The 22,500-nt window shown below is 47.0% G+C and overlaps 1 protein-coding gene across 1 annotated transcript in view; it reads left to right on the top strand.

The window, feature by feature from the left end:
* The window catches only part of LOC143284331 (carbonic anhydrase-related protein 10-like), a 157,250-nt gene that overhangs the window by 36,193 nt on the left and 98,557 nt on the right, over window positions 1-22,500 (top strand). The window contains exon 6 of the mRNA XM_076591041.1: window positions 10,728-10,919. Coding sequence (XP_076447156.1) covers window positions 10,728-10,919 — 192 coding nt within the window. The remainder of the gene's footprint in view (window positions 1-10,727; window positions 10,920-22,500) is intronic.

The raw sequence follows: 22,500 nt of genomic DNA, 5'->3' as shown, positions 1-22,500 counted from the left end.
TCTCTCTCACTCTCTCTGTCTCTGTCTCCTACACATTGTCTCTCTCTGTCGGCCTCTGTTTCTGTTTCTTTTTGTCAGTCTGTCTATCGCTGTCTGTTTCTGTCTCTGTGTGTCTGTCTGTCTCTCTCTGTTTTTGTCTGTCTGTCTCTTTCTCTCTCTCTCTCTCTCTCTCTCTCTCTCTCTCTCTCTCAGTGTCTGTAACTTTCCTCTTTTCCTCTGTCTCTTTCACCCACCCACCCCGACCCCCCCAAAAACCTTACTCTCTGTCTCTCTCCATTTCTTTCGTTCTTCTTCTCTCTCTCTCTCTCTCCATATTTCTACTTTCGTTTTCTTCCATCTCTTTTCCCCTCTCGTCTTTTTTCTCTTCATTTCTTGATGCAGCTTGTGGCATTTCTGTTTGCTCTTGTGCGTCCCTCCCACCCCCTCCCCAAGCAAAAAAAGATTCCTCGCGGGCATATTTGGAGTCCTGATGAAGGAGGCTCGAACTACAGGAACATAAGCAGTGTATGAAATTGGATGGCAGGGGTGATTGTGCGCTTTTGAATACTTTTCAGGAATTGTGTGTGTGTGTGTGTGTGTGTGGATGGGTGGGTTGTGTGTGTGGGTGGTGGTGGTGGTGGTGGTAGTGTGTGTGTGTGTAGGGGGGGGGGTGTCTCTGTGTGTATATCTGTACGCAGGGATCGCAATGTTTGTGTGTGTGTCTGTATCTGTGTCTTTGTATATCTGTATGTAGGGATCGCAATGTGTGTGTGTGTGTGTGTGTGTGTGTGTGTGCGTGTGTGTGTGTGTGTGTGTGTGTGTGTTTGTGTGTTTTGTTTCTAATAGGAAGTTATTTTTATCAACCCCGCCCCCTCACCCCTTCCCCACCCCCTTTTTGATGAAAACGACAAAACAAAACATTGATCATCAGAGTTTTGTTTCGGAAGGATAGAGATTGTTCCTTTGTCTCCTCCATTATACCTGAACTGACAATCAGGGTGCCAGTATTTCTTTCCTTTTCGGTTTGGCCAATCAGTGGAGGTCCGGTGTGTATGCAGCATGCATTCGGCGTAACGTTACCCCCCCCCCCCCCGCCCCCCCCCCCCCTCAAAAAAAAAAAAAAAAAAATCTCCCCAAACCCACAGCAACAAAACAAGTTTGTTCTTGACAAAAGTCTACAGGGAAACAAAATCCTCTTGGAAATTTGTGGGTCCATGCAGATATAATGAAAAGGTTACACTGTATGCAGTGCAGTGTGATGATGCGATTAACATACATTAGACCAGTATTGAATGCAATGCAGTGCAATACAATACGACACGATACTATACAGTACAACAAAATACAGTACAATATAATACAATACAATAATGTAATTTCACGCTGTTGTTACGCTGTGAAATAAGAGTTCGCAAGGGAATCGGGCATTCAAAATTGTTCCTTTTATGTTTTGCACTGCTTCATTGCTTCGTTAAGCAAATGAAATATGTAGATTAATCTCGATTAATACTGTAGATTAATACTGCCACATATGGACCATCTGTGAGTTAATACTGCTAAACATGCACTGGTTACTAATGCTGTAACCTTGAGGGCTAGCTGGCCATTGGGATCATCCCATCTCCGACTGCCCTACAACACTCTTGGCCGAGAGAGTGTGGATGCAACTTGGGCAAGAGACTCTCCACTACGATCAAATTTTAGTCCAGATAGTTGGAACAGCAGTTGCCTCCTCTGCTGTTCAGATGGCCATTGTTGGACACGACTGACTATCATACATGTCCAGACATTCTTTGGTTCTTCTGTGAATTTGTGACGTCAAACATCTCCCCTGACACAAATTTATCCAGACTTGCCGAAGCTGGAGACATTTCGGTGTAAAAGCATCGATTCATGTCACCAAAGAAGGCAAAAATTGAAATTCTATTGGACATTGTGAGTTTCTTTGCAATGACAGAACAGATTCGCACCAAAGATCACCGTAAGAGATTGTGAAAATGTTCTATTCATCAATATTGTCGATTTATATTTTGTAAGAACTTATAGGTTTTATGCCAAATATTGTCGATTTCTTTCTTCAGTTCAGGGAAACTAAAGAGCGTTCGAATAGTTTGACCACAGTCATTGTTTGAGTTTTTCTTTCTTTTTCTCCCCTTTTCGAACTAATGTTCTCCCATAACGTCTTGAGGTTTGTCAGTGGCTCTAGGGTATTGGAACGGAAGAGGGGCGGTCACGAAGAAGAAGAAGAAGAAGAAAAGATAAACAAATTTTACATCGTTTACAATTTAACGTGAATGTGAGAAGCATCATTGAGCCGTTTAAAATCTCTCTCGGGACTGATACTCTTTTGATTTTTTTTTTTTTTTGGGGGGGGGGGGGGGGGGGGGGGGGGGGGTGGAAAATGGACGGTGCTTCTTCGTTCGTGGACCGGTGTGGCCCAGTGGTTCTGCGCCTGAATGGGACTCCAGTGTCCCAACATACAGTGGTAGTTTGGGTGTTAGTCATTCGGATGAGACGATTAACTGATGTCTGTCTTTGTTTGTATGTTTCTGTCTCTGAATGCCTATCTCTCTTTGTCTGTCTGTCTGTCTGTCTTTCTCCCTGTCTCTGTCTGTCTGTCTGTCTCTCTCTCTAGGGTTGAGTGTAAAAAAAAGCATGTTGATAGCTTATCTCATTTCCTTGGTTAAATAAAGAATTCGTTTCGTTTCGTTCCGCTTCGTCTCTCTCTCTCTCTCTCTCTCTCTCTGCCTCCCTCTCTTCTCTCTGCCTCTCTCACTGCCCCCCCGCACCCCCCTCCCGTCTCTGTCTCTCTGCCTGCCCTCCCCCCTTCCCTCTCTCTCTGCCTCCCTTTCTTCTCTCTGTCTCTCTCTCTGCCTCCGCCCCTCTCTGTCTCTCTGCGTCTCTCTCTCTGCCTCTCTCTCTTCTCTCTGTCTCCCTCTCTGCCTGCCCCTCCCCCCTTCTCCGTATCTCTCTCTGCCTCCCTCTCTTCTCTCTGTCTCTGCCTCCCCCCTCTCTCTCTCTGCCTCCCTCTCTTCTCTCTCTCTCTCTGCCTGTTCCCACTTCTCTCTCTCTGCGTATCTCTCTCTACCTCCCTCTCTTCTCTCTGTCTCTCTCTCTGCCTCCCCCCCTCTCTCTCTGTCTCTCACTCTGCCTCCCCCCTCTCTCTGTGTCTCTCACTCTGCCTCCCCCCTCTCTCTCTGTGTCTCTCACTCTGCCTCCCCCCTCTCTCTCTGTGTGTCTCTCTCTGTGCCTCCCCTCCCCCCCCCTCTCTTTTTCTCCAGGGTTAAGTGGGGAAAAAAGCACGTTGATAGCTTATCTCATTTCCCTGCATAAAAAAAAATCGTTTCGTTTCGTTTAGGTCGGTTCCCCCTCGCTCTCTGCTTCTGTCTGTCTGTCTGTCTGTCTCTCTCTTCCGCTTTCATTCTTGTTCCCATTCGGCACACGCACTTACAAGATAACACGTGCATTCCCACATGGCCGCCCGCACGAATCAGTGTCAACATCCCCCCCCCCCCCCGCCCCCCCCCCTTCAATTTTTCCTCCTTAACCAGCTTTCTCGTTGGTGACGAATCAATGACCAGCGCTATTTTGGGGGCAGGCAAGTAATGTGATTTCAACTTTCAGTACGTGATTTGTGGTCAGTGACGTTGGGTGGCGGAGGGGGGGAGGTGGGGGGGCGGGGGAGGCGAAGGGGGGGGTGGGGGAGGAAATGAGGTTATTTTGTTTGTATTTCAGCGATCCATGCTGCAACTCCAGCTGCAACAGCAGCAGCAGCAGCAGCAGCAGTGTGGCTCGATTACACAACCAAATCAGGTTTTTTTTCAGTTCTAGTTGTGAAACGTGTCAATAAACTCGAGTGTTTAATGACGTCCTTCCGTTTCCTGTTGTTGGTGGGTGGGTGTTTTTTTTTTTTTCTTCACTCGACGGTGATCTTACACACCCCTTTCCAAAGGGCTACGATCCCAGGCCGCCTTCCCCATCCTCCTCCTCTTCTCCTTCTCCATCTCTTTCTTCTCCTTCTACATCTCTTTGTCCTCCTCCTCCTCCTCTTTCTTCTCCTCCACCATCTCTTTCTCCTCCCCCTCTTTCTTCTCCTCCTTCATCTCTTTCTCCTCCTCCTCCTTCTCCTATCCCTCCTATTTCTTCTTCTTCTTCTCCTCCTCCTTCTCTTCCTCCTCCTCAGCCTTCTCCTCCTTCTCTTTCTCCTCCTCCTCCTTCTCTTTCTCTTCCTCCTCTTTCTCCTCCTTCTCGTTCTCCTCCTCCTACTCTCCTCTTTCTCCTCCTCCATCCACCCCCTTCTTTTTCTCCTCCTCCTCCTTCTACTCCTTCTCCCTCTCCTCCTCGTCCTTGTCCTTCTCTTCCTCCTCCTCCTTTTTCTCCTCCTTCTCTTCACTCCCAGCCTACTCTGATGGCGCTGTAACCCTGCCCGGGCCCCGAGCAGGAACCGCTGTTTTCGTCCTTGCCATGGATCTCCTTCACCCGTCACCGCGCCGACAGAAACAAATTCGCAGCCCTCGCCCAATCTCCACAAGTTTCCCCCGATTCTTCTCGTTATTGGTTTCTGCTAGCATGTTCATTGATCGTGATTTATTTGGCCGCTGGCTTCCGATTGCACCCCCCTACCCCACCACCCCACCCCCACCCTCACCCCTACCCCGCCACCACCACCTTTTCCTTTCCAAGCAAAAGCAGGGGCGAGCGAGGCTGGGTGACGTATGGGATTGAATTGGACGTTCGGCGCCAGGGCAAAGCAGCTACCACCACCCATCCCGCTACAACCCCCCCACCCCCCCACATGGTTGAGTTCGTGCGGGGAATCTATTGGGCGAGCGAGAGGATCGTGGGGGGTTGGGGGGGGGGGAGGGGGTCTGGGGAGGGGGGTGTGTGTGGAAGATAGTGGCCTGTCCGGTCTGCAGCTCGGAACGTTGGTTTATGGGTCTGGTATCGAAGTTAATGACCAGGAAAGACGCCTGGAGATGGTGGATGGGGCTGGTGATGGGGGACAGTGTTTAACCATTTGCCCCGAGGAGGTGATACGGCTTATTTGGGTAAGGGGTCATCCCCAAGCTTCCCCTGAATGGGAACCGAAGCTGTCGGGGCGTCGTCGGATCTAGCTGTAATGTGTGGTTGTTGGGTTTTTTTGTTGTTGTTTTTTTTTGCCTGTGTCCTATGAATTAATCCGACGTCATCCTTGTCAGGGTGTTTTGTTTTGTGTCGGGTCTGTGTGTTCATCTAGTCGTCTGTCCACCCCCCACAGGTCTATGTGTTCATCTAGTCGTCTGTTCATCCCCCACGGGTCTATGTGTTCATCTAGTCGTCTGTCCATCCCCCACGGGTCTGTGTGTTCATCAAGTCGTCTATTCACCCCCACGGGTCTATGTGTTCATCTAGTCGTCTATTCACCCCCACGGGTCTATGTGTTCATCTAGTCGTCTATCCACCCCCCACGGGTCTGTGTGTTCATCTAGTCGTCTGTCCATCCCCCACGGGTCTATGTGTTCATCTAGTCGTCTATCCACCCCCCACGGGTCTGTGTGTTCATCTAGTCGTCTGTCCATCCCCCACGGGTCTGTGTGTTCATCTAGTCGTCTATTCATCCCCACGGGTCTATGTGTTCATCTAGTCGTCTATTCAACCCCCCCCCCCCCCCCCACGGGTCTGTGTGTTCATCTGGTCGTCTGTCCACCCCCCCCCCCCCCAGGTCAATGTGTTCATCTAGTCGTCTGTCCACCACCACCCACCCACAGGTCTATGTGTTCATCTAGTCGTCTGTTCACCCCCACGGGTCTATGTGTTCATCTAGTCGTCTGTTCATCCCCCCCCCCACAGGTCTATGTGTTCATCTAGTCGTCTATTCACCCCCACGGGTCTATGTATTTATCTAGTCGTCTGTCCATCCCCCACGGGTCTGTGTGTTCATCTAGTCGTCTGTCCACCCCCCACGGGTCTATGTGTTCACCTAGTCGTTTATTCACCCCCACAGGTCTGTGTGTTCATCTAGTCGTCTATTCACCCCCCACAGGTCTGTGTGTTCATCTAGTCGTCTGTCCACCCCCCACAGGTCTGTGTGTTCATCTAGTCGTCTATTCACCCCCCACAGGTCTGTGTGTTCATCTAGTCGTCTGTCCATCCCCCACATGTCTGTGTGTTCATCTAGTCGTCTATTCACCCCCCACAGGTCTGTGTGTTCATCTAGTCGTCTGTCCATCCCCCACAGGTCTATGTGTTCATCTAGTCGTCTGTCCATCCCCCACGGGTCTATGTGTTCATCTAGTCGTATATCCACCCCCCGTGAATTCTGGTCTGCTTGCCCCCCCCCACCCCCCCACCCCCCCTCCCACCCCTCCGCCCATCCAACGCACAGAGCAGTTCTAAACGTTGTTATTGATTTTAAAGTTGGTTAAAGTTTAAAGGTTTACACGGAAGAAAAGCAGAAAGTTCTATGTCATTGGTATTCAGTTCGCTCAGCACAATATGACGTGGTGGTGGTTTTTTTTTTGTTTTTTTTTTTTACCACTGGTCACCTTCAAGTGGGTTTAAATCACACTGGAGGCATCGTTGTGTGATTTCTTGGCCCGTAGCCCGAGACAGACTAACCACGCAGTCCCGCACTGTGATCCAGAAACTAAAGCCAAGTGGAAGCAATGGAAGCATTTTGACTCACCACCTCCGAAGAAGGCACGTGTACCGTGGGCTCACACTGGAAAACAGTCTAGGGTCTTCCATTTCATGGGTGCGTCTTTAAGGATGTTCTTGAAATTTCCTGACCAGCTCTGCAAGTGTTTTTTTTTTCTCTAGGACCTGGATGACCCCGGGAAGTGTTGTGGAAAGAAGCGTGTGGAATACGCCCTTTTCGGGTGGTCTCAGACCTCTCAAAATTGACCTCCGTAGCAGCACTGTCATCACTCACATATTCATCTCTCATCATTAAAACTGCGGAAAGTTTGTGACCTCTGATGATCTGCTCTCAATGACGACCTCCATCCTTCCTCACCCCACCCCCCTCCCCGTTTCTCTCTCTCTATCTCTTTTCACCTCCCCGTTCCCTCACCACTCCCTATATCCCCTCCGTCCCTCCTCCTCCCTCTACGGGTGGTGTTCAGTAAAGAGTTCCCCTGACTTGTTTGCGGTCACTGTAGGAGGCTGACATTGCATAATTATATATATATACCAATAGTTTTCACTATAGTTCACGTGGTAATGCGCACACCTCTGAAATCATAACAGTTCCATTTTTACAGGTGCTATGGTGGAGCAAGGTGTGATAATAAATGGAGCCAGTTGAATGCAGAGCGGTCATCACGTTTCTGTACTTGAGAGGACTCACACCAAGGGAGACGTTCGATGAGATGGAATAGACTGATGGGGAGGACACCCCACCGTATGATGTACTCAAGCACTAGCATCGTCAGTTCAAGTGTTGCTGGACATCGTTTGGAATGGCTCCCATTCCTGGACGATCACAGTCCGCCATTCATGAAGACATCATCCGGCAAGTGGAGGCTGCCAGTTTGGAGGATCGCTGCATAACCCGTTCGTAAACTCGCCCAAGATGTCAAGATCAGTGTGGGGTCTGTGAAAAAAAAAAAATCCATGACCATTTGCATATACAGAAGTTGTCTGCTCGATGGGTTCCCCGGTTGCTCACACCTTTCCAGAAGCAGGAACTTCTTCTTCTGCGTTCACTCGTATGCACACGAGTGGGCTTTTACGTGTATGACCGTTTTTACCCCGCCATGTAGGCAGCCATACTCCGTTTTCGGGGGTATGCATGCTGGGTATGTTCTTGTTTCCATAACCCACCGAACGCTGACATGGATTACAGGATCTTTAACGTGCGTATTTGATCTTCTGCTTGCATACACACGAAGGGGGTTCAGGCACTAGCAGGTCTGCACATAATTATGTTGACCTGGGAGATCGTAAAAATCTCCACCCTTTACCAACCAGGCGCCGTCACCGTGATTCGAACCCGGGACCCTCAGATTGACAGTCCAACGCTTTAACCACTCGGCTGTTGCGCCCGTCCAGAAGCAGGAACGAGTCACGTGCTCCCAGGCTCTTTTGGCCATGTGACAAGAAAACCAGGACTTCTTCGACAGACTTATCACGCAGGACGAAACATGGTTCCATCACTATGATCCAGAGAATAAAACACAGTGGAAGCATTGGAAGCACTTGACTCACCACCCATCAAAACAGCAACAGAATTCCTCTCCTCCTGTGGAAAGCCCCTTGGCACCATCTCCATCTTCACTGACTCCATGTCCACACTCCAGGCCCTTGACTCCCCTGATCCTGGTCCACTTATCCAGTCCCTTAAGGCCTCCCTCACAACCCTTACCCAAACAGCCCCAACGACCCTCCAGTGGGTGCCTGCACATGTAGGCCTCCCAGGCAACGAGCGTGCAGACCACCTCGCTAAGGAAGGAAGCCAGCTCACACAGCCAACTATTCCTGCCACATATGAGGAAACAAAAACTCTCCTCCGCAGCAGATTCCGAAGAGGCTGGGTCACCCTGAACGGAGGCTACCAGGCACACCAAGATCCCATCAGGACACTGGAGAGAAGGCACCAGACTACCATCTACCGCCTTCGCACAGGACACTGCGGCCTCCGAGCACACCTGAAGAGGATTGGAGTGGCAGCCACATCCCTATGTGATTGCGGCCAGGCTGACCAGACCCGATCCCATATTCTCCAAGACTGCCCCCTGTATGAGAAGATGCGGCAGCAGTCCTGGCCTGGGGGTGCTGACCTCAACACCAAGCTCTGGGGGACGGCAGCCGATCTTCACCGGACGTCCGAGTTTGTGGCATCCCTCGGACTTCGACCCTGACTGCGTAGCTGTCGAACGCAAAGAAGAAGAAGGACTCACCACCTCCGAAGAAGGCACGTGTCCAACCCTCGGCGGGCAAGGTCATGCTCACTGTCTTTTGGAACAAGCGCGGAGTAGTGATGACGGATTTCCTGGCAAAGGGTAACACAGATACCGGGACATACTGCGCTTCATAGCTCCAGAAATTGCGGGAGACCATCAACACCGAGAGGCGTGGCATGCTGACCAAAGGTGCCCGTCTTCTGCAAGGCATCGTCCCGATTCACAGCTCCTATGTTGCTCAGAAAGAAGCACGGTCCTGCGGCTATAGAATCCTTCCCCACCTCATTACTCTCCCAACCTCGCACCATCTGAATTCCACTTATTTCCAACCATGAAGTCATTGATTTTTTTTAAGGGCAAGCATTTCACGAACGATAAAACGCCTATTTCCGAGGTGAAGTCATGGCTTCTGGCTTAACCTACAGGCAAGGTCTTCGCCGCTGCATAAAGCGGGGGGAGAAGTGTGTCACCCTTCGTGGTACTCATGTATGATAGTCAGTCGTGTTCTACTATGACCATCAGAACAGTAGAGGCGGTAACTGCTGTCCCGACTATCTGGGTTAGAATTTGATTATAGTGGAGAGAGTGTCTTGCTCAAGTTACATCCCCACTCTCTCGGCCAAGAGGGTTTTTGAACAGTCGGCGTTGGGACGGTTCCCTAAAGGCCAACTAGCCCCCAAGGTACTAATGTAGAGAAAGACTAATATCTGGGCCAAGTTTCATTCCTCAGTCCTTGGGAAGCGGGTCAGGGGTAGTCTTTTAATGAATATCCCTCGTGCGTGAATGCCTGTGATAAGCTTGGGGTCAAAGTCTTACATATCGGAAAATTAATGAAGACTGTTGAAGGAGAGTCATTCGAGGAATGGTGGTGAGTCTCCCTGCAACGGGAGAATTTTACATCCTCTGACTCGGCAGCGTGACTCCCTGTCCGTCTGTCTGTCTATCCGTCCGTCCGTCCGCCCGCCCGTCTGTCTGTCTGTCTCTGTCGGTCTGTCTGTCTCTGTTTCTCTCTCTCTCAGTCTCTGTCTGTCTCGCCTGTTGACTGACAATGCAGGAGGAAGGGTTCAGCAAAATCAGTGCAGTTTACACTTCCGTTCCTTCTTCCAACATCCATCCTTTCTTTTGTTGTTGTTGTTGTTGCTGTTGTTATGATGATGAAGAAGAAGATGAATGATGATAATGATGATGATGATTGTCATTATCACCACTACTACTACTAGTAGTACTACTACTTTTACTACTACTACTACCACTACTATTTATCTATTCCTGGCATACAGAAGAAGAGTCTGATGACCAAAACAGGCAACGACATTACGATTTGGCTAAAAGGGGAAGGGTATATTTCTTCTTGTTCTTGTTCTTCTTCTCTCCTCCTTCTTCTTCCACTTCTTCTTTTCCTTCTCCTCCTCCTTCTTGTTCTTCTTCTTCTTCGTTCCTCCTCATCTTCTTCTTCTCTTCCTCCTCCTCTTCTTCTTCTTTTCCTCCTCCTCCTCCTCTTCCTTCTCCTCCTCTTGTTCTTCTTCTTCTTCTGCCACTCCTCTTCCTCCTCTTTCTTCTTCTTCTTCCTCTCCTCCTCCTCCTCCCGCCCACCCTTTCCTCTCCCTCCTCCCCCTCCACCTCTTCTTCCTTCTTCTTCTTCGCCCTCTTCTTCTTCTTCCTCTCCTCCTCCTCCTCCCACCCACCCTTTTCTGTTCCTTCTTCTCACTCCTCCTCCTCCTTCTTCTGCTGCTCTTCCTCTTCTTCTTTATTCTTCTTTCTATCAACATAATTTTCTTTTTTCTTTCTTTCTTTTTTTTATTTTTTTTTTTTTTTTAAGATCATCATTATCGTCATCGTTATCATTATCATTCCTGGCACCCACAGATGAAGGGCCTGGTCACCAACACTGGCAACGACATCACGGTGGAGCTTCAGGGGGAAGGGTTCAGCAGCGTCAACATCAGCCTGGGCCCGCTGTCCTACCGCTACCGGGCCGCCCAGATCAAGTTCCACTTCTCCAACTCGGACAGCCTGGGCTCCGAGCATCACATCGCTGGGAAGGCCTTCCCCGTGGAGGTGGGTCTATGTGTGGGTGTGTGTGGGTGTGTGTGTATGTGTGTGTGTGTGGGATCATGGGGGGTGGATGGGTTGTTAGGTGGATGGGTGTGTGTATGGGTGGGTGTGGAAGGTGTGTGGGCAATGGGATTGGAATGGTGTAAGAGATTTTGGTGTTGTCTTTGTTATGTGTGTGTGTGTGTAGAGGGGGCGGAGTAGGGTAGACGGGCGGAGAGGGTGAGTTTAGAGCGTTGATGTAGCCCTGGACTCCGAGCACCACATTGCTGGCAAAGCCTTACTTGTGTGTGTGTGTATATATATATATATATATATATATATATATATGTGTGTGTGTGTGTGTGTGTGTGTGTGTGTCTGTCTGTCTGTCTGTCTGTCTGTGTCTGTGTGTGTGTGTGTCTGTGTGTGTGTGTCTTCTCTGGCAAGGCGCTAGGCCTCTCTCTGGAGGCGAGTGCGGGTGGGTGATGTGCAGGTGTACGTGTGTGGGTGCGATAGAAAGTGTGGGTAGGAGTGAAGAGCAGTTGTTTTTGTTGTTGTCGTCTTTGCCGTTGTCGTTGCGGTGTGGGGGCGGGCGGGCGCGGAAAGGGGGAGAGTTGTGTGTGTGTGTGTGTGTGTGTGTGTGTGTGTGTGTGTGTGTTTTGCCGTTGAAACAGGATCCCCAGATAACATCTTTGTTTGTTTTGTTCATCTTCGTTTTTCTTCTTCTTCTTCTTTCCCAATTACCGATTCGAATGCACCTACATAAAAAAAAACAACAACATGAATTACATGGAAAATATCTTAACTATCTGGAATCAAAACGTTTCAGAAAATAGGAAACTAATAAACTAACAAACTTAGCTGGTGAATAAATAAGTAGATAGATAGATATAGAAGCTAATGCATAAATCAATAAATGATAAATACATAAACAAATAACAAAGAAAGAAAGAAAGAAAGTAATAGATAAATGAATGAATAAACAAAGAAATAAACCCAATTGATTAATTGTTTTGAATGTACTGTGTTATCGTAAAAGAATGGGTTTGCAATCGTACCAGCGTCGTTATGAATTTAAAGAAAAGAAAAGAAAGAAGATATTTAAAAAAAAAAAAAAAAAAAAAAAAAAAAAACGCACAAAAATATCGTGATCAGTCAGAATACAGGAATTAAGGAAGCAATGCCTTGATTAGTATTGACAACAGGAAAAATTCCCCTTCTTGTTATCAACTTCAACGACCCAAAATAATAAAATAAAAAAGTCTCGCTGCTGGCCTGGCCTCTCTGATTACAACTCAGATCTTTCCCCTTGAGTAAAATCTCTTTTCCGTATTTCTCAACTGAAGAAATACACATTTTTTTCTTTTGTTGATGAAATAGGGATGATGCCCGGATATCTTCCTGTCTATACCTTGAACGGAACTTCCGTTTGTTGTTGGCGCATGCGCTGTTGATGAAAGGATCCTCTATTTGAAACGCACATGTGCAATAGCGAAAAAACAGGACATGCTTGATGAATCAGTATCAGAGGGTAGTTCATCATCCTCAGATACTTATATCATTGTCGACAGGTGATTTTTTTTCTTCACTTTTGTGGACGGTACATAAACATTCCTATGAAGTATTCTTGAATCGTATTTCATCATGTGTGGGTGGTGTGTGCGTGTGTGTGTGTGTGTGCGCGCGAGCGCGCTTGTATGCATGCATCCTTCGACGCCACTTACGAATTATCACCTCAGTGTACATTATCACTGTGTGTGTGTGTGTGTGTGTGTGTGTGTGTGTGAGAGAGAGAGAGAGAGAGAGAGAGAGTGTGTGTGTGTGTGTGTGTGTGTGTGTGTGAAATTTTCAGGAGTGGAGATGTCACCCTCTCTGTCTGTCTCTCTGTCTCTCTCTCTTTCAGACATGCACAAATGTACGCACATATATTTTTGTCTGTCTGCGCTGCCTGTCTGCCTGTCAGACTATTCATCTATCTCTGTGTGCACGTGTTTGTTCATCTGACGATAGCTTTTTAACTTCAGGAACTGATCTTGATCAGACCAATTATTGCAAGAACTGGTCTGCAAGAAAGTACTCCTCCATTTTGTACGTCTGGGTCCAGCTTTGCTCGTCCTTCAGCTCAATATGTGTGTGTGTGTGTGTGTGTGTGTGTGTGTGTGTGTGTGTGTGTGTGTGTGTGTGCGTGTGTGTGTGTGTGTGTGCGTGTGTGCGTGCGTGTGTGTGTGCGTGAGGGTGTGTGATTATGTGCTTGTATGGTTTTTTGTGTTTTTTTTGTTTGTTTCTGTGTGTGTGTGTGTGTGTGTGTGTCTGTGTGTGTCTGTGTTTGTGTGTGTATCTGTGTCTGTGTCAATGCGTTTGAGTTAAACGTGGGAGGGATGGAAAACGGTGTACAGAACCAGTTATTGCGAAGATGTGTCTCCAAGATCATCGGATTTATATCAGCAGAGAGCCATCCATGACTGACAGCCTATGACGTCAGCAGACCCGCTTATCACTCAACCCTATTTTTCATTTGCTCTCTCGGCCCCGGCCACTCCTTCCTTCTTTCCGTCCTTCCTTCCTTCCTTTCTTCACCTTCTCCTCCCACTCTTTCTCACCCGCCCCCCCCTCCCCAGCTCCCTCTGTCTCTCTCTCTCTCTTCTACATTTCCTTCTCCTCCACTTCCCTCTCTTCCATCACCTCTTTCTCCTCCACCACCTCTTCCATTCCTCCTCCCTCTTCCTCTTCCGTCTTCCACGAACTCTTTCTCCTCCACTTCCTCTTCCATGTCCGCAACCTTACTCTCCTCCACCTCTTTATCTTGCAACACCTCATCCTTCTCCTCTTCCTCCGCCTCTCTCTCCTCTTCAACAGCCACCCCCCCCCCCACCCCACCCCCTTTTCTTCTCCTCCCTGACATGTTCCACCTCCTATTTCGCCTCCTTCTCCTTTTCTTCCTTCTTTTGCGGTTCCACCTCCTCCTTCACTTGCTTCTCCTTTTCCGCCTACCTCTCTTCCGACACTCATCTCTCCCTCTCCACCTCCTCCACCTTCCTCTCGTCCTCCTCGTCCCTCTCCTCCTCCCTACATCTCTTCCACCTTCTCCTTCACTCCCTTCTCCTCTGTCTCCTTCCCCCGCTGTTACACCTCCTCCACACCCTCTTCTTCCTGCCTAAATCTCCTCCTTCACCCTCCCTCTCTTGTAGCACCTCATTTTCCTCCTCCATCTCCTTTTCCCCCTTTTACTCTCTCCTCCTCCTCCTTCAACTGTCTCTCTTCTGACCACCTCCTTTTCATTCACCTCCTCGCTTCACTACTTTCCCTCTTCCCCCTTCTCCTCCTGCTCCTTCACCTCTTTCTCCGCGTCATCCGTATCCTCCTCTTCCACCTCTTACCTCTCTCCCTATCTCCTTTTCCACTCTCTCCTCTTTCCCCTTCTTCTCGACCTGCTCATCCTCCTCCTTCTTCTTCTTTTCTTCCGCGCCCTTCTCCACTGCCATCTTCTGCTCCTCCTGCATCCCTTCAGCCTGTACAACCCCCACCACCCCCACACCGCCGCCTCCATCCCCCCAAAAGAAAATGCTGATTAATTTACTCAGAAGGTCTGTGGTTTCTGTGTTCTGCTATCAAGTGGCCGTGATGGGAAATCGTGTAAGCTAGTTCTGCTGGTCGAATACCTTTCGGGTTCTTGACATTGGGTTGTTGCCAAACCCAGGGGAACGCTCGGTATTTTTGTTGAACTTCCCGAGCATGTCAGGAAATTGTCATCCCATTAAAAAAAAAAAAAAAAAAAAAAAAAAATATATATATATATAAATTTGAAAAAAAGGAAAATTTTGTTGATTTTTGGTGAAACATACTTTGTTTCTGTCTGTTTATCTGTCGGTAGGTTTGTCTGTCTGTCTGTCTCACAGTGTCTGTTTCTCTTTCTACGTCTCTCTCTCTCTCTCTGTATGTGTGTGTGTGTGTGTGTGTGTGTGTGTGTGTGTGTGTGTGTGTGTGTGTGTGTGTGTGTGTGTGTGTGTGTGTCCTCTCTCTGTGTCTCTCTCCCCTCTCTCTGTCTCTGTCTCTGTCTCTCCATTGACTAGATCTGTGTTTGTATTTTATCAGTCTGTCAGTGTGTATGTCTGCGCATCTGTGCGTGCAGGAACTATCATTGTGCGAGTGTGTGTGTGTGTGTGTGTGGGTGGGTGCGTGCGTGCGTGCGTGCGTACGTGCATGCACGCGTATGTGTGCGTTATTGTGTGTGAGAGAGCGCGCCACTAGGGTCTTTGTCAAAACTTTTTTTTTTTTTTTTTTTTTTTTTTTTTTGATTCCTAAAAGTGTGGCAATGATTGATCACTCGAATGTCGGATTTCAAAGTTCGTGCCTCGGGGTCGTCTTGGCAGCTCCTTCTTAGCCCCCATCACCCTCCCCTTCCTTCCCTCTCCTCTCCCGTCTCTCCCCCTGTCATCGCACACTTTCCAAGGAGGAGGGAGAAAGTTGGTAGAATGGTTAAGACGCTTATCTGCCAATACAATGTTCGTGAGAGTCTGCGGGTTTCCCGTCCCAGTCTCTCCCTTTCTCTCAAAGCTTAGCTGGAAAACCAAACTGAGCGGCTTACTGAATTCGTATGAGACGATAAACCGAGGTTCCATTTGCAGCACGCATTTGGTGCATTGAAAACGAACCCACGGCAAGGACAGTGTTGTTCCCTGGCAAAATTATGTGCAAGAAATTCATTCCGATAGGTACACAAATAATGATTATATGCATGCACCTCAAGGCCTGATCAGCGCATTGGGTTTTATGCTGTTGGTCAGGCATATCTGCCCTGCAGGTGTGGTGTAGCGTATTACGATAATAATATTTCCGATCACAGTGACGCCTCCTTGAGAAACTGAAACTTTTCAAGTTGTCTCTACATCCCATTACCATTCCATCGATCCCTCCCCCCTTTTTTATTTTTTATTTTATTTTAAGGAGTGTCTTCCGTTGGCAAGCATGTACATGATATTTTTGATTCTGTCATTCCGTCTCTGACGCTGATCCACAGTTTTATTTTTTTATTTTTTTTTTTTATTAGTGAACCCTTTCACTGCCAAACTCACATTTATGCAGCAGCTAGGTAGAGGACCCATGTCACTGAAGGGTGACCAGATCATGGGTCTTTTATCCATGAACTTATTGCTCTTTAAGTTCGGTGGTAGGATAGGGCATATTTTCTGCACATCACAGGAAGAATCCTCAGCTATTCTTAGACACCATATTTTCTGTCTTTATAACACAAGAGACTTTTGCACTCTAAACTGACTGGCGGTGAAAGGGTTAAGATTTCGCATGTTTATTTTGGGTAGGGTTTCGTATACTGAAATTCGATATAAATGATCAAATCTGTTATAATGGCTTGCTGACTGACCTATGCTGGTAAGTGTTGTATTTTAGTTGCTTTTCCTGCAGTCAGCGGTCCGAACATCTAGTATCCCGAGCTCTTTCCAACACGAAAAAGCTGTAGGTTAGGTTTGTGCACTTTAGTCGCTGTGCAGAAGGGGAATAAATAACTATATTGAACGGTTTGAGGGGAAGTAATCCATTATCGTTCTTGTTGCCTATTCCTTGAGGAATTTCATTATCTTTGATTTCGTCTTCTTTCCCCCCCCCCCCCCCCTCTCCTTGACCTTTTCATCTACATTTTCTTAGAGGGGGTGTTTGTTTTTTTGGTCCAAGATGTGATTATGTTTGATTTACAAAGTCATACAAACATTGGTGCTTTTGTTGTTGTTGTTGCTGATGTTGTTGTTGAGTTTTTCTGATCATCTGTTTCCCGAATGATATTTATCAGTCTGTTTTCTTTTTCTTTTTTTTCTTTTTTTTCCCTCTTCCTCTGTGAATTGATATAATTGCGGATACAAGCTGATCCGAAACACGCTGGATTGAATTGACGAGGTCTGTGCTTCCCCTTTCCGCTAATGGATGTGGGGATCTTTGATTTCTGAAGACTTCGTGGCCAGGTTCGTTAATACTGATGCTTCCTGCGTATGCCAGCGCCTTTGACAGCAGCATTTTCCCATCGATCTCATCTGCACTTTTATTTTTGACTCTTTCCGTCTGGCTGTGATGTCCGAGCCTTTGTCGGATACGATTCTTCGTTTTTGAAGAGTCAGGCCTGGCATGCATGGATGCGTTTGTGTGTGTGTGTGTGTGTGTGTGTGTGTGTGTGTGTGTGTGTGTGTGTGTGTGATTGTTTTTGTTGTTGTTGTTTTGTTTCTTTGTTTGTGTGTAGGGGGTTTGTATGTGTGTCTGGTTTGTTAGTTCGCTGAATGCTTTTGTAAAACGTTTCGATAGAATGGGAATTGTTCATAGTTGTTTTGATGTCTTGCTGATTAATCTGTTCCGTCAAGTACGAATGGTCCTTTTGGTGCTTCCGGTTTTCACCGTCCTGCAATGTCAGCACCTTGAAGACCCCTGGCTGTGGGCAGAATATTGTTTCCTAATTTTTTTCTCTCTCTTCCTGTCCTTTTTTTTCCTTCGTTAATTCTTTCTTAATATGTGTCTGTCAGTCGTTTCCCTTTCAATCTTCTTTATTAACTTTCATTTTCTTTCATTTTGTTCATTCTTTTTTTTCTTCTTCTTTCTTTTCCTCTGTATTTTGATTGATAATCTCTGTCTCTGTCTGTCTGTCTGTCTCTCTTTCTCCGTGTCTGTTTGTCTGTCTGTCTGTCTCCGTCTGTCTCTCTGTCTGTCTGTCTCTTTCTCTCTGTCTGTCTGTCTGTCTGTCTCTCTCTATCTGTCTGTCTGTCTGTATGTATGTCTCTCTCTACTCTTCGTTTGTCCTTTCGTGTTTTTTTCTGTGTTTTTTTTCCTTTCAGTCCGGGATCCGTCAATAGAAAGCTGCGCGGTTTCTTCTTCTTGTTCTTGTTCTTGTTCTTGTTCTTCTTCTTCTTCTTCTCCTCCTTCTCTTTCTTCTTCTTCTTCTTTTTCTTCTTCTTCTAACTCTCTCAAGGCCATTGGGGTGCCACAGAAAAAAAAACCCAACTACTCACTAGATTCCTCCTAGTCTTTCGTATGTGTGTCAAGGCCGGGGTCTGTGCAAAACGGTTTTCCCATCCATTTTGCAGTGTTGTCAGTACATCGCTGTTGTTGTTGTTTTTTCTGTCTGCCTCTCTGTCTCCACACCTCAGCAGTTCCATGTAGGATTGTTTTATCAGGGCCATTCGATCTTGTTACCGGCGTCAGTTTCTTTTCTTTACGGATATCTAATAATAATAATGGTATTTATATAGCGCTGAATCTTGTGCAGAGACAAATCAAAGCGCTTTCGCACCAGTCATTCACACGCATGCATAACTCTAAAACTGTAGAAACTAAAGATAAGGAAGAGGCAGGCAAGGGAGGCTATTTTGGGAAGAGGTGGGTTTTAAGGCCAGACTTGAAAGAGCTGAGTGTGGAGACTTGACGAAGCGAAAGAGGAAGTTCATTCCAATTGCAAAGTCCAGAGACAGAGAAAGAACGGCGGCCAACAGTCGAGTGCTGCAAATCTTTACATGGTCCATCTGCTGCTTCGTTTCTTTACTGACATCAGCAAATCTTCCCGTGGTCCAATTTGGTGCTTCGTTTCTTTACTGACATCAGCAAATCTTCCCGTGGTCCAATTTGGTGCTTCGTTTCTTTACTGACATCAGCAAATCTTCCCGTGGTCCAATTTGGTGCTTCGTTTCTTTACTGATGTCAGCATGACTCTGTATGGTCCAGTGCTGCTTCTTTTCTGAACAAATGTCAGCAGAACTTCACATGGTCCAGTTTGCTGCTTCATCATTTGGCTCTTTGGTTCATTAGTGATATGATAGGTGTACGTGGTGTTGTCATACTATGTGAATGAGTGTTCATGGATCGACAAGGAAGAAGCGTAACCTCGAGACACTAGAAATGTTCAGAGACTGATGAAATGCAGACGCTGACTAACACTCGAGATACACATTTACCCGTCTTCCCTCTGCATCTCATGGTCCAGTCTTTCTTCTTCTTCTCCTCCTCCTTCTTCTCGCCTTGTGCCTTGGGTCAAGAAATAAAAGGCATGTGCCAGGACTCTCGAACTTTGACTAATAGAAAGCAAACGGGCCTAACATTCACAAACACTCTCCATACATTTACTTACCGTTCTCCCCGTTCGCAATCCATCCATCTACATAAATGCCTTTAAAAACCCCATGCAGCCTTTGACAGCTTTCTGCACAGACGAGAGCACGGGATAGTTCCCCAGGGCACTACCATGTTTTCCTTCCCCAGTCATGTTGCTTTGACCCCCCTCACGTCTGGGGTCCCCAAGGCAAACACTTGTCCACTTCACGTCACATCTTCTCCACAAACGCAGCTCGCAGCGAGGCTGTCCGACAGTCCCGTCATACTTTGCAACGATAACCCGGATAAGGGGAAGTGGAGTGGGCGAGAAGTTGTTGTGAGGTTACTTAGAGGTGGAGAGTTGTGTTTGGGAGTGATATAGTGCTGCGTTGTGTTGGGGCGCAAAACATGTGGGGGATAGGCTGATGCTGATGAGGGTAAATGTGACTAGTTGTGTCAATCACTGCTGTAATATGGAGGGCCGTGCTTGGTGGAAAGGAAGTAGTAGTATTGTGCTGGGATTCCAAAGAGGGGTGGGGGAACTTTGGGGACAGTATGGCACGCACGCACACACACACACACACACACACACACACACACACACACACAAACGCATCCATGCATGCCAGGCCTGACTCTTCCAAAACGAAGAATCGTATCCGGCAAAGGTTCGGACATCACAGCTAGAGGGAAAGAGTCAAAAATAAAAGTGCAGATGAGATTGATGGGAAAGGTTATGTTTTCAATGTTGTAAACTTTGTTCTCGTTTTTTTTTTCACAGCGTGGGGTTAGGTGTTTAAGTCTCTGGCTGGGGTGTACGTGTGTATGTAGGTGAGCTAGTGCATGTTTGCGCATGTGTACATTTATTTGTGTGTGTGTGTTTTCCCCGCATGTTTCATGACCATTCTGAAACTAATTCATCTCATAATCCCAACTTCCATTAATTTCTTCATCCCTTATCACAACTTTCATTGCCAAATTTCATTTGCATGTTATTTCATCTACAACCATGTGAACATCTCTCTCTTTCGAAATAGAAACTCTTGATAAAAAATCTCAGTATTATATCACACACACACACACACACACACACACACACACACACACACACACACACACACACACACACATCTATCTATCTATCTATCTATCTATCTAAACCCTTGGATGGGCATGTATGTGTGCACTCACACACACATACACACACACACACACACACACACACACACACACACACACACACACACACACACAAACACACACACTGCCTGTATCTCTCTGTCTCTCTCTCTTCCCCTATCCTATCCCACAAAAATGCACAACACATAGCTGAGAAGTGTAAAATCCCCAATGACTTCAGCTCTTTGACAAAGCCTGCTCTCCATGTCATTACTTTTTTTCTTTTTCTTCTTTTCCTTCCAAAAGACCAGTGATGGTGGAAAAAAAAGCAGCCAGTGCACACACACTGTTTCTCCTCTGTGATAAAGGCATGTCACAGAGCAATAGAAGGACATCACATAACACCAGCAAAGGTCTTTTGAGGGAAGACGAAAAACGATCCCAACATGAAACCCGGGTTTGGTCAAGGAGCTGAAATTATTGGAGGTTTAAGATAACTGGGTCTTTTTGAGTGGTACTCTGTGGTGTGGTGTGTGTGTGTGTGTGTGTGTGTGTGTGTGTGTGTGTGTGTGTGTGTGTGAGAGAGAGAGAGAGAGAGATTGTGTGTGTGTGTGTGTGTGCGTGTGTGTATGTGTGTGTGTGTGTGTGTGTGTGTGTGTGTGTGTGTGTGTGTGTGTGTGTGTGTGGATGCACACATGCTAGAAAATCAAACATACATGCTCAAAACATGCATGCCTTTTATTCGAAAATACCTAATCAAATATCTTTCTATGCAAGTGAAAGCAAAGATCTTTGCTTTAGGTACTTACTCACATAAATGAAAAGACACACATTTACAGTTCTCTATGAGATTTGCAGGAGCTGGAGGGTAGACCAGGTACTATAAGACACCTTCCATCACCAGTCATATTGCAAACGGGGCCTGACATTCACAAACACCCCATACATTTACTTACCGTTCTCCCTTCGCAATCCATCCATCTACAGAAATGCCTTTAAAAACCCCATGCAGCCTTTGACAGCTTTCTGCACAGACGACAGCACGGGATAGTTCCCCAGGCACTACCATGTTTTCCTTCCCCAGTCATGTTGCTTTGACCCCCCTCACGTCTGGGGTCCCCAAGGCAAACACTTGTCCACTTCACGTCACATCTTCTCCACAACCCTGCACGCTTGGCGCAGCTCGCAGCGAGGCTGGCCGACAGTCCCGTCATCCTTTGCGACGATGACCCGGATGAGGGGAAGTGGAGTGGGCAAGGAGTTGTTTTGAGATTACTTAGAGGTGGAGAGTTGTGTTTGGGAGTGATATAGTGTTGCGTTGTGTTGGGGTGCAAAACATGTGGGGGATAGGCTGATGCTGATGAGGGTAAATGTGACTAGTTGTGTCAATCACTGCTGTAATATGGAGGGCTGTGCTTGGTGGAAAGGAAGTAGTAGTATTGTGCTGGGGTTCCAAAGAGGGGTGGGGGGAACTTTGGGGACAGTATGGCACACACACACACACACACACACACACACACACACACACACAAACGCATCCATGCATGCCAGGCCTGACTCTTCCAAAACGAAGAATCGTATCCGGCAAAGGTTCGGACATCACAGCTAGAGGGAAAGAGTCAAAAATAAAAGTGCAGATGAGATTGATGGGAAAGGTTATGTTTTCAATGTTGTAAACTTTGTTCTCGTTTTTTTTTCACGGCGTGGGGTTAGGTGTTTATGTCTCTGGCTGGGGTGTACGTGTGTATGTAGGTGAGCTAGTGCATGTTTGCGCATGTGTACATTTATTTGTGTGTGTGTTTTTTTTCCCCGCATGTTTCATGACCATTCTGAAACTAATTCATCTCATAATCCCAACTTCCATTAATTTCTTCATCCCTTATCACAATTTTCATTGCCAGATTTCATTTGCATGTTATTTCATCTTCAACCATGTGAACATCTATCTCTTTCGAAATAGAAACTCTTGATAAAAAATCTCAGTATTATATCACACACACACACACACACACACACACACACACACACACACACACACACACACACACACACATCTATCTATCTATCTATACCCTTGGATGGGCATGTATGTGTGCACTCGCACACACACACACACACACACACACACACACACACACACACACACACACTGCCTGTCTCTCTCTGTCTCTCTCTCTCTTCCCCTATCCTATCCCACAAAAATGCACAACACAAACATAGCTGAGAAGTGTAAAATCCCCAATGACTTCAGCTCTTTGACAAAGCCTGCTCTCCATGTCATTACTTTTTTTCTTTTTCTTCTTTTCCTCCCAAAAGACCAGTGATGGTGGAAAAAAAAAGCAACCAGTGCACACACACTGTTTCTCCTCTGTGATAAAAGCATGTCACGGACCAATAGAAGGACATC

This window comes from Babylonia areolata, chromosome 7 (genome assembly GCF_041734735.1).
Source record: "Babylonia areolata isolate BAREFJ2019XMU chromosome 7, ASM4173473v1, whole genome shotgun sequence".
Lineage (NCBI taxonomy): Eukaryota > Metazoa > Mollusca > Gastropoda > Neogastropoda > Buccinidae > Babylonia > Babylonia areolata.
The sequence above is the reverse complement of the archived record's forward strand: the minus strand, read 5'-3'. Positions and strand labels throughout refer to the sequence as shown.